We start from the raw sequence: 12,263 nt of genomic DNA, 5'->3' as shown, positions 1-12,263 counted from the left end.
TTACAGGTGTGAGCCACTGCACCCAGCCTTGCTATTTATATTTCTATTGATTGATTGATTGAGACAGAGTTTCAGTCTTGTTGCCCAGGCTGGAGCATAATGGCGCGATCTCAGCTCACTGCAACCTCTGCCTCCCGGGCTCAGATGATTCTCCTGCCTCATTACAGGTGCATGCCACCACACCTGGCTAATTTTGTATTTTTAGTAGAGATGGGGTTTCACCATGTTGGTCAGGCTGGTCTTGAACTCCTGACTTCAGGTGATTCACCCACCTTGGCCTCCAAAAGTGCTAGGATTACAGGAGTGAGCCACCGAATCCAGACTACTTATTTTCTTAATGCAATAAACAGGAGTACTTATCTCCCCCGTAAAACACTCATTTCACAAAGGACAAAATGTTTGGCTGGGTGTGGTGGCTTACACCTGTAATCGCAGCACTTTGGCAGGCCAAGCCAGGAGAATCACTTGAGACCAGGAGTTTGAGACCAGTCTGGGCAACATAGTGAGGCCCCATTTCTATGAAAAAAAAAAAAAAAAAAAAAAAAAAAAAAATCTAGCCAGGTGTAGTAGTGCCAGCCTGTAGTCCCAGCTACTTGGGAGGCTGAAGCACTCACTTGAGTCCAAGAGATTCAGGCTACAAGTGAGTTATAGTCAAAATACTGTACTCCAGCCTGGGTGACAGAGTGAGACCTTGTCTCTTAAGTAAATAAGTAAATAACAGAATGCCCACTAATTAAATAATCTTTTAATTTTATGTTCCTAAACAGAAGCACACTAATAACAAATTAATGTTTTCTGCTATAATAATAAAGAAGAATCCTAAAGAGAGCCCAGTATTAAAAAAAGAGAAGAAAATAGAACTACATAGTTAAGCTACTTTTATTAGGGGAAAAAAAAATCTACTTACGGCAGTGGCTCGAGAAAGTTCTCGACACGTACTAAGCAGTCCATTTTGTAAATCATCCCTTTGTAACACCACTGTCTGAATGGCTGCTGGGTTATCTGCATGCATTTCTATCTCTTGGCTGGCTGATAGCAAAGCTTGCTCAAGCGTGTACTATTATGATAAAAAGAATTACACTTAATGTTCTGCATCATTGTATTAATTCTTTTTACTTATCAGTGTCCTGATAATAATCATATTAAGTAACATCAATTGTAGACAATAAACATAATTGTCCTACTTTCTCCTTGTGGAGTTGCTGAAGTTTCTCTTCCAGAGCATGCACCACTTTGTCTTGTTCACATAATCGGCTTAACTTGGCCTAGGTTATAAGAGAAGATGTCTTGTTAGCAATTTTTTATTTTTTCTGTAATTGGAGGTAGGCAGTCATTATATGACCAAAAATCTTTATTTCAATCAATAAAAGTTAAAATATAGCTTATAAAAATAGAATCCTTAAAAAATAGGCATGCAAGCATTTTGCCTCTACAATCTGCTAAATAGGTTAAGTGATATATGCAGTCCTTAATTAAAATGCTTACTGGATTCTATTGTTATATATTTAAAAAACACACTCTTAGATTCTTAGAAAATAATATAAACAATAGATCACTTCTAATTGAAATACAAATAAAAATATTATTAATGGAGAAAAATAACTTTCATCAGGGTTTTAGTGTTTAAATTCTTAATATTACCCTAATTTCTTAATTATGAAAGTACAAGAAAGTATTCTAATAAAATTTCAATAGTACAATAAACCAGTTTTAATGTTTCAAAATGAAAACACTGGACAAATTGGAAATATGTCCCCAACTTTATGGCATAATGACACATAAGCAAGAAATTTGAGACTTTACCTTCTTTGCCATTTATCTATTAAAATAACTACCTTATCTTTGTCAGACAACAAGACTCAGCCTACACAAAATGAAAGGTGTTAAAAAGAAAAAGTAGGGGGCTGGGCTCGGTGGCTCACCCCCGTAATCTCTGCACTTTGGGAGGCCAAGGTGGGTGGATGACCTGAGGTCAGGAGGTCGAGACCAGCCTGGCTAACATGGCAAAACCCTGTCTACTAAAAAAAAAAAAAATACAAAAAGTTAGCTGGGCATGGTGGCATGCTCCCATGATCCCAGCTATTTGGGTGTCTGAGGCATAAGAATCACTTGAACCCAGGAGGTGGAGGTTGCAGTGAGCTGAGATCATGACACTGCACTTCAACCTGGGTGACAGAGAGAGACCCTGACTCAAAAAAAAAAAAAAGAAAAAAAAAAGAAAAGAAAAGCGGGTATAATGAGGGAAGAATGTACGGCAAATCAGCAATCTAAAATATGATTTAAAAGAAACTAAATTTAAAAAGGAGTAGTGATAAAATTTCTAAAGGCCAAACTTTATCTGAAAAACATAGCAATTCTTCGTCTCCAGTCTCTAGTCTTCCATAACTTTTTTTTTTTGAGGCAGGGTCTCACTCCATAACCCAGGCTAGAGTACAGTGGCATGATCTTGGCTCACTGCACCTCTCCCTCCTGGGTTCAAGACATTCTCAGGCCTCAGACTCCCGAGTAGCTGGGATTACAAGCGTGTACCACCATGCCCAGCTAATTTTTGTATTTTTAGTAGAGACAGGGTCTTGCTATGTTGCCCAGGCTGGTCTCAAACTCCTGGCCTCAACTGATCCGCCCGCCTTGGCTTCCCAAAGTGCTGGGATTACAGGTGTGGGCCACCGTGTCCAGCCAATCTGTAACTTCTAAAAATCAGAAACAGTTTTTACTTTCATTTAAGTGATGCTTAATAACGTTGGACTGCTAACAATAGGGAGCAGTGGGACGTAGAGGGCAGGGAATAATAATTTAGAACACACACATAAAATATGAATTTACCTGATGTCACTTTGGAGGACTTGGGAGAAAGAAGTTTTTTGGTCATGCTTATTTCCAGTGTTTTTGGCGGAGAATACGACAGAGTACTGACCACATATATCATACTAATACTTACATCAATATCTACTTCTTCAGGTCTGTATTTGTATAATGTGCCTCTACCTTCATCTTGTGACAGCTATAAGAAAAAAATCATATAGCAACTTAAAAAATCTTATTTAAAAATATTTTAGCCTATTAATTCTTTGGATTTATATTAAATATATATAACATAACAAAAATGGATTTTAATGAGTCTTATACTTTTAGAAGTTTAATTCAAACACTGATCAACAAAGTAGAAATACTTAACGGTGATATAATATGCAAGATACATACAAACGATGTATGTAACAAGCTTGTTAAACATAATAATATGCTGGTCAAACAAAATTAATACAGTATCTTACATTATTTCTTTTAAAGACACACATTATTTTAATAAAAAAATTGACAAATACAATCGTAGCAACTGTATCAAATCAAATACTTAAATTAAGCATAGTTCAACAGTCAAAACCATCCTTCACGGTATACACATAAACACACACTGTATATGTGTACACTCAAATGTCAACACATCTTAACAAAACCTATAACATATTGTATACATATATATAATATATAAACACACATACACAATATAGACTTATCTTGCTCTTCTGTCTTAAGAACTAAAAGATAATGAAGGAAAAGGATGGGTTTAATTGAAAAGAGGAAAATCATTCGAAATCTTATAAAACTGAAAGCCTATGTTATAAACTATGGATAGTCAAATTTCATAAAAGGTTTATGTGTGTTAGTTGACTCCATTTATGTTACTATATTGTAAGGAATTATTCAGTGTACTTAAATATCCTTTCTTCAGCTTCTGCCCAGTATATTTTGGTTAAAAGATATTTTGGTTACTTCTGATTGTGCTTAGCAAGATTTCAATAGCCATCCCAGTCAGTTATACCACAGATAACATCATAGCCTCTGCAGGCAATACTTCACTATTTTTCTTGTCTTTTGATTTTTATATTGACTGTGAGAAAATAACAAAAACAGTAGAAAAAATTTAAATGGGGCTCATTGCATGTTTACTAAATGGCACAATTTTTTCAAGGTGGGGTTAGAAGTAATGTGTCCCAATTATATTCCAGTTTAAAAAATTAAATTTCATATATGCATAATACATAAGAATGTATAAATGACAATTCTATATGTTTTCTCTATGAAAGAAACTGCTTGACAGTTACAGCTTTAAAAGGAAGCATCATTTAAACAGGAGATAACTTTGAATTGATCTAGAAATGTGGGAATCAGGAGAAGGTTAAAAATATAAGCATTCCAAACATACAATAAATCCTGGATTTATATTTCATTTCAAGACATTACTTTCACATACCTCATGCAAATGAATCTGTGACTATTTAAGGGTATGCAGTGATTGTTAAACCACAAAACTTTCATAGGAATGAATATTACATGAAAAATGAATTTAATGACAAAAGTTAGAATACTCTTACACTATTCAAAATAAGTATCCTCAGGTGTGTCCTGAGAAGTGTCAACTGTCATTGTAAATTAAAGCACCTAGATCCAAGAAAATAATTTATATTCCTATCTGGAAAAAAAGTAATATGAAGTAAGTTTTAAATAGGTAGATCTATGATAAAAAAATGTAAGACAATGCCAAAATTCCATTTTCATATTTATAACAAATTAAAGATGAAAAGTCATAAGCTACTAAGATGTTCAAGTATAGTTTGCTTAATATTTATTTATTTATTTATTTATTGAGATGGAGTCTTGCTATTGCCCAGCCTGGAGTGCAGTGGTGCGATCTTGGCTCATTGCAACCTCTGCCTCCAGGGTTCAAGTGATTCTTCTGCCTCAGCCTCCAGAGTAGCTGGGATTATATGTGCACCATCATGCCTGGCTGATTTTTGTATTTTTAATAGAGACGGGGTTTCACCATGTTGGCCAGGCTGGTCTCGAACTCCTGACCTCAAGTGATCCTCCCATCTTGGCCTCCCAAAGTGCTGGGATTATAGGCGTGAGCCACCACGCCCGGCCGTAGTTTGCTTAATATTTAAAGTTAAATGCAAAACAGCTTTACTAGATTACAGAATCTGAATATAACTAGCAGACAATGTTTCATCTAGATTAAAATATCAAATGTACCCTATGTCTCAGAGTCAACAGAAAAAAACATTAGTATATTAAAGTGAAAACTTAGTAATTTATAGTAAATCTTTAGGATATTGATATACTATTTTTATTTGGGGAATCTTTTTGCAGATTTATTTTTACATCAGTTAGCATATCCTAATAGAGAAAAATGTCTACTGTAGTTACAACTTTAGAGCGATATATCCTTTATAGCCATATAAATATATTATACATATCAGTCAGATTTTTGTGGTATTTCTACTTTTAGTACCACCGAAATTTTTCTTGAAATCTTTTATCAAGTTATTCAATAGATATTCATTAGACATCAACTAACCAAATCCTTAAACCTCTCCCCACACATTGCTTTTACGACAGAATAAAAGCATAAGAAAACAAAATTTTTCCTTAAACAAACAAAAAACGCCTTCATAGAATTGAAAAGGTTGCTATTTTGTCCTCAACATGAAAATTCTGACCCCCCAACCCAACCCCCGGCCCTACCAAAAAAAAAGAAAAGTAAATTTCATGAGCATTCTGGTTAATTCAAGTTTTGCATATTTAAGTTCATGGTAACACTGTTTATCATTTTTTTCAAATACACCTTTAGCCAAAAAAAAAAAAAAAAAAAAGGTTTGGTTTGAATACTTCATTCAAAGTACCTTAGCAACACTAGAAAAGCAAATGAAAAAATGGGCTATGTAGTAATTACATAAACTTGTGCAGTGCTCCAACTTCAGGTTGAGGAGTGTGTTATATAGATTTTATTAACTACATAAGGACATGTGTTATATTTTATTTAGGATGTCGGAACCATTTAAAGTATCTGATAGTTTTTTTTTTTTTTATAAAGCTGTCTTGGCATTAAAACAAAGTTACATATGTTAATTAAAATTCAACTTCAATATCCCTTAGGTATGTGGACTATATATATTTTAGAGTATATGAACATAATACATAAACTCGAAAAAGGAGTTTTGGGGAAATATTTTAAAATTTGATGAAATTAGACATTATATCCACAGATGGCAAAAAATGCTCATAGAACCATAGGCATTTGTTGATATTGCATCTTTTAGGACAAATTACTTATCAGGTGATTAATTTCACTGGTATTAATCATGTTATAAAAACTATGGTCCTAAAATGTAACTGTGAAAGGTGGTGTAGAATACAGAATGCTTAAAAAAAAAAAAAGAGATAGTATCTCATTCTGTCACCCACCAGGCTAGAGCACAGTGGTGTAATCGTAATCACAGTTCATTGCAGCTTCGGACTCCTGTCTCAGCCTCCTGAGTAGCTAGGACTATAGGTGTGTGCCACCATGCCTGGCTAATTTTTTTATATTTTGCAGGGACAGGGTCTTGCTTTGTTGCCCAGGCTAGTCTCAAACTCCTGGGCTCAAGCGATCCTTCAGCTTTGGCCTCATAAATTGTTGGGATTACAGGCATAAGCCACCTCGACAGGCCTGGATTCAGTTTTAAGTCTTTTTTATTTGACCAATTTTAAGAAAATTACTGCCTAGGTAATTTCTTGAGTGTTCTCCAAGGAAGAAAAATGCAAACATTTCCAAAAACTGAGTGGCTATGATTCAGAATAAAATAGGTTATAAAACATTTTGCCATTGTATTTCTAGCTAAATAGCAATAACTTATTAATACAACACTGTCATTCAACTTCAGAAAAGAAAATTGTAGCAGTACATTTTCCCTGGATAATAACATGATGAGGGAAACCTGGAGAAAAATAAAATATAATTTCAGTTTGTGCAAATTTATAAACACAGTTTAAAAAATGTGTCAGGCTGTCACTTTAATCTATTAAGGATGTCCTGCTTAATAATTAAGTCCTTTACTAGTGGCTGAATAAAAATAAGACAGTCTGAAGACTCCCTAGCCTTAACAGCACTGAGAGTTAACACTGATTTCCTGGTAACTGGTGACTCAGCCATGCCCAGGCAAGGCTGCTGACATTAGACATTCAGATCTTTCTGTTCTATACAATTTTAGTTTTCTTTCACATATTAATTTAAGAAATATTTATACAAATCTGTTGCTCTTTCGGTATTCAAGGTCAGTGATGCTATAATGTGCCAGTCTCAGACATCTTCACTTTTTTTCCCCCGCTCAGCCCTTCCCATTTCAGATCTCCACATTTTGGGAAAACCCCAATTAGAACTTTTAATGCAACCAAATAATTTAAACTATCAGACTTCCGCATCATGAACCATGAATGTTGAGCATTATAAAAAAAAAACCAACCAAACCAAACAGATTTGAAATCCAGGCTACCATTCTCATCTAAAATATGCAAAATGTGATAAAAACATAACCTATTATAACAAAATCCCTTTGATCTCATGTCAATTTAGCATCATATAGATGATATATTTTACTGACAGCTTCAGACACTGCAGAAGGTATCAGTTTTGGAATAATACTTATTCCAAATACTCTCGGTGTGGTACTTTGGAATAGAGTACCAAGGTCTATAATCTGGTGACTTTAAGAATTGAAAGATTCCATTTTCTTTTGATAAGTAAAGCTGTTTAACTTTAAATATTTAATAGTTTGTTAATCTCTTTATTGCAAATTTGAGACTATTTTCAGTCATCTAATAATATACTTTAAATATTTTGAAAACTGTGCTGAAATATAAGTCACCCTCTGATCAATTGTATCCATTCCTCAGTTACATGGCCCTGTGATGCAGATCCCATGGCAACTGAACCAAATAGAGGCCTTAAAAGCCAGTGTGAGCTCAAAGTCGTTCTTTTTACTAGGTGCCTTATATATTTAAATCAAAATATATATTCATTTTTCATGTTAGTTAATTTTCTTCTTCTGCATGATTTTTAAAGATTGTAAAGGTCACACGCCAGAGTAATTTGAGGGTGTTGAAGTGGAAGAAGCTGATGTTGAGAAACACATAGCTAGAAACATTTAGACCATGAGATACACAAAAATTTGATAGAAACATATGACTTCTTTTGCAGATCTGCAGATTACTAAGGTTCCTAAGTTAAAGCCAGCCAACTCCATGACACACATTTTGAATAAGGAAAAACAATAGGGTAACTTATGATAGTCTTGACGACTGCTTGAGAATGGTAAGAATACAGCGACAAAATACCCCCAGTATGTTAAAAAGTGGCTATCTTTAAGTTTTACCATACCATAGTACAGAAACTAGATTTAAATAATGCCCATACAAATATAATGTATTCTTAAAACACTAGGTTGGGGGAAGTTGTGGAGGGCTACCCCTGAAAGTAAATATTTTTACAAAGCCTTTTCCCTAAAAAATAGGTATAATGCTTTTAAAGTTAATAAAACCATATGAAAATCTAGTAATTTTGCAAATGTACTGCAGACCTCCAAGTACATATCAATCAAATACTCTGCACAAAAACTTTAGGAAAATGGCACATTTAATATTCAACAGCAAAATGTTCAGCGAAGCCATGCTAAGAATACTGCAGCATCTTGAAAAGCATGGATGAATTGTGGTTTTCCAAATAAACATAAACAAAAAATAAAATAAGAAAAACACTGATGTCATGAGTAAATCTGAGAATAAATCAAAACTGTCACTGAGGGATTTTGCAGATGATAAAGCAGTATCATTCACTGTCCAAGACCTTACTTGCTGGTACAGTTGGGGTCTTAGCGCCGAGTTCTCAATCATTGTGTGAACCATGGTGATAATAGGTTCATTTTCTTTCATCTATTTCAAATCAGGAGGAGCATACAGCAAACATCAGTTTACAGCATAGCTAGATTTGAAAGACGACACTGTAAATATAGCCTCTACTTTAATATCTTCCTAATAGTGCAGTTGTTTACATTTTACCCCATGGTTGTACAGATTTAATTCATATAAACCATTTCAAACAAGTATTAAACACTGTGAAATACTTCCAAGAAAAAACTACAAATTGCAACACTGTCACAACTAGTTTTACTTCATACATATAATCACGATATAGTCAATTAATGAATATTTCTACATATACTAAAATAGATGACAAATCATAATTCAAAGGGTAAACTAAAGGGTGAGAACCTACACAATCAGGAGAAAAATGGTACAATTTGATTATGAATTCAGTAATAAAGCTGAAAATGATATTCAGTTCTGTGTAAGGTTATAAAAAATTAGTTCTCTACAAGTATTAAAATATAATATACTGAATGTGTCACTTAATCACATATTTTATTAAAGGTAATCTTGACATTTATAGAGACTCTATTTTGGATTTTCTCACAGTATAACACCACATGTAGAATTACTCAAGGATATGCAAACTAAGACTTATTCAGCAAAGACTTGGTATGTCTCCTCAGCTTCTAAAAAGGTAGTCTGAAACCAAGCTTAACATTTCCAGCTATGTTGTACTTAATTACTGCCTCTAGAAAAATATTTGTTTTAGCAGGCTCTGTACTTGAGTTAAAGCACTCAAAAGACCATCATGATGTATATAGTAAAAGGCCAAGAAAGCTTTACCATTTGTAAGTCGACAGGTCTGTTTATAATGGTAATTTGTAATGCTTAATTTTCATCTTTCATATACAGAAAATAAGCATTTCTATCGTGGTTGACAAATGCTACTTTACTGGTTCAGCTAAGTCTACAACAAAAGTTCATTAATCTCAAAATTAATAAATTTATTAATATAATGTAAGAAAAAACTAAATCTTAAAACTCTTTTCTAGACAATTATATTTTCAGTCTAATTGCCAATAAAATTTGTTTAGTTATCAAATTAGAAACCTCCTGTGACTGGTTTAATCTACTTTTTAGTCAATTAAGTGATAATGAGACACATGCTTGTCTTTCAACAATATCCCAATTAAAAGTTTCATTCAGACTAGACCATTTATTTTTAAATCTCTGTGCCTACAACTGCTTTTTGGAAGTGAGGATATTAAAAAAAAAACTTCACTGAAGAATAAATTGACAAATTTTAGTTGTACATCAATGACTTTTGACAAAAGTATTCACATATGTAACAATCAAAACATACAGAATGTTTCCATCTACCCAGGTAGTTCCCTCATGTTACTTTACCACCAACCTGATTAATTAATAAATTAATTTTGTCAAACTTAATAATTAAATGTAAAGGTATTTGGAACAACACATCAGTTAAACAAAAAATTCTTAGTGTTACGGTGATCTGTTGCCCAGATTGGAACGCAGTGGCCCTATCATGGCTCACTGCAGCCTCAAACTCCTAGGCTTAGGTGATACTCCCACATCAGCCTCTCGCATAGCTAGGACTACAGGCACATGCCACCATGCCCAGCTAATTTTTTATTTTTTGTAGAGACAGGGGCCTCATTATGTTGCCCAGGCTGGTCTTGAACTCCTGGGCTCAAGCAATCCTCCTGGCTCATCCTTTATAATTGTTTTGGGGGAGCCAGGAACCTCGCTCATAAGAGATGATGAAATCGATAAAGGTTGTGTGTTCTGTTTCACTGACCGGCCGTTATCCCATCTCTCTTCCTTTCCTTGGGCCTGCCTATTCCTCGAGACACAACAATATTGAAATCAGGTCAAGTAATAACCCTACAATGGCTTCTAACAGTGCAAGGGAAAGGAAGACTTGCATGCTTATCACTTTAAATCAAAAGCTAGAAATGATTAAGGTTAGTGAGGAAGGCATGTCGAAAAGCTGAGACAGGCCGAAAACTAGACCTCTTGTGGTAAACATTTACCCAAGTTGAGAAGGCAAAGAAATAAGTTGTTGAAAGAAATTATAAGTGCTACTCCAGTCAACATACAAATGATAAGAAAGCAAAACAGCCTTGCTGCTAATAGGGAGAAGGTTTTAGTGGTCTGAAGAGAAGATCAAACAGCCACAACATTCCCTTAAGCCAAAGCCTATTCCAGAGCAAGGCCCTAACTCTCTTCAATCCTATGAAGGTTGAGAGAGATAAGGAAGCTGCAGAAGGAAACTTGGAAGCTGGCAGTTTGGTTCATGAGGTTTATGGAAAGAAGCCATCTCCATAACATATAAGTGCAAGGTGAAGCAGCAGGTGCTGATGGAGAAGCTGCAGCAAGTTATTCAGAAGATCTAGCTAAGATAACTGAAGAAGGTGGCTGAATTCAATGATAGATTTTCAATGTAGACGAAATAGCCTTGTATGGGAATCAGATGCCACCTAGGACTTTCATAGCTAGAGAGGGAAAGTCAATGCCTGGCTCCAAAGCTTCAAATAGGATGACACTCTTGTTTGGGGCTAATGCAGCTGGTAATTCAAGCTGAAGCCAATGCTCATTTACTATTGTGAAAATCCTGATGTTAAATCTACTTTGCTTATGCTCCAAAAACGGAACAACAAAGCCTGGATGATAGCACATCTGTTTACAGCATGGTTTACTGAATATTTTAAATCCACTGTTGAGAACTACTACTCAGAAAGAAAGATTCCTCTCAAAATACGAGTGCCCACTGACAATGAACCTAGTTACCCAAGAGCTCTGATGGAAACATGCAAGGGGATTAATGTGGTTTTCACGACGGTTAACACAACATCCATTCTGCAGCCCATGGATCAAGGAGTCATTTCAACTTTCAATTATTATTATTTAGGAAATGCATTTCATAAGGCTCTAGCTGCTACAGATAGTGATTCTTCTGATGGATATGGGTGAATTAAAGAAGAAACTTCTGGAAAGAATTCACCATTCTGAATACTAGATATTTGTGATTTAAGAGAGGAGGTCAAAATAGCAACATTAACAGAAGTTTGAAAACACTGGTTCCAACTCTCATGAATGAGTTTGAGGGGTTTAGAACTTCAGTGGAGGAAGGAACTGCAGATGTGGCGGAAATAAAAAGAATCAGAAATGAAGCCTGAAGATGTGAGTGAATTGCTTCAATCTCATACTAAGTCTTGAGTGGACGAGGAACTGCATCTTATGGATGAGCAAAGAAAGTAGTTTCTTGAGATAAAATCTACTTCTGGTGAAGGTACTGTGAACATTGTTGACAACAAAGCATTTAGAATATATAAACTTGGTTGATAAAGCAGCAGCAGAGTTTGAGAGGATTCAGTTCAATTTTACTTTTTTTTTTTTTTAATTTTTTGAGACAGAGTTTTGCTCTGTTGCCCAGACTGGAGTGCAGTGGAGTAATCATAGCTCACTGCAGCCTTGACCTCCTCTCCTGGGCTCAAGCGATCCTGCCGCTTCAGCCTCCCAAGTAGCTGGGACTATAGGCATGTACATTTTTAATC

At 34.9% G+C, this 12,263-nt stretch overlaps 1 protein-coding gene across 50 annotated transcripts in view; it reads right to left on the bottom strand.

Annotated features, from left to right (window-relative positions):
• Window positions 1-12,263, bottom strand: part of PLEKHA5 (pleckstrin homology domain containing A5) — a 245,580-nt gene that overhangs the window by 52,132 nt on the left and 181,185 nt on the right. For 26 of the 50 annotated variants that reach the window (XR_010147987.1, XM_016923033.4, XM_054664130.2 and 23 more), the window contains 5 exons: window positions 8,665-8,745; window positions 3,501-3,536; window positions 2,939-3,001; window positions 1,185-1,265; window positions 908-1,057 (listed from right to left, as the gene is read on the bottom strand). Coding sequence is in view for 47 of the 50 variants with exons in the window: in XM_016923033.4 (XP_016778522.1) it covers window positions 908-1,057; window positions 1,185-1,265; window positions 2,939-3,001; window positions 3,501-3,536; window positions 8,665-8,745 (411 nt within the window). In the remaining 3 variants the exon portion in view is untranslated. Of the gene's footprint in view, window positions 1-907; window positions 1,058-1,184; window positions 1,266-2,938; window positions 3,002-3,500; window positions 3,537-8,664; window positions 8,795-12,263 lie in introns of all 50 variants that reach the window. The other 24 variants (XM_054664151.2, XM_016923042.4, XM_016923049.4 and 21 more) reach the window with 3 other exon arrangements.

This window comes from Pan troglodytes, chromosome 10, assembly GCF_028858775.2.
Source record: "Pan troglodytes isolate AG18354 chromosome 10, NHGRI_mPanTro3-v2.0_pri, whole genome shotgun sequence".
NCBI lineage: Eukaryota > Metazoa > Chordata > Mammalia > Primates > Hominidae > Pan > Pan troglodytes.
The sequence above is the reverse complement of the archived record's forward strand: the minus strand, read 5'-3'. Positions and strand labels throughout refer to the sequence as shown.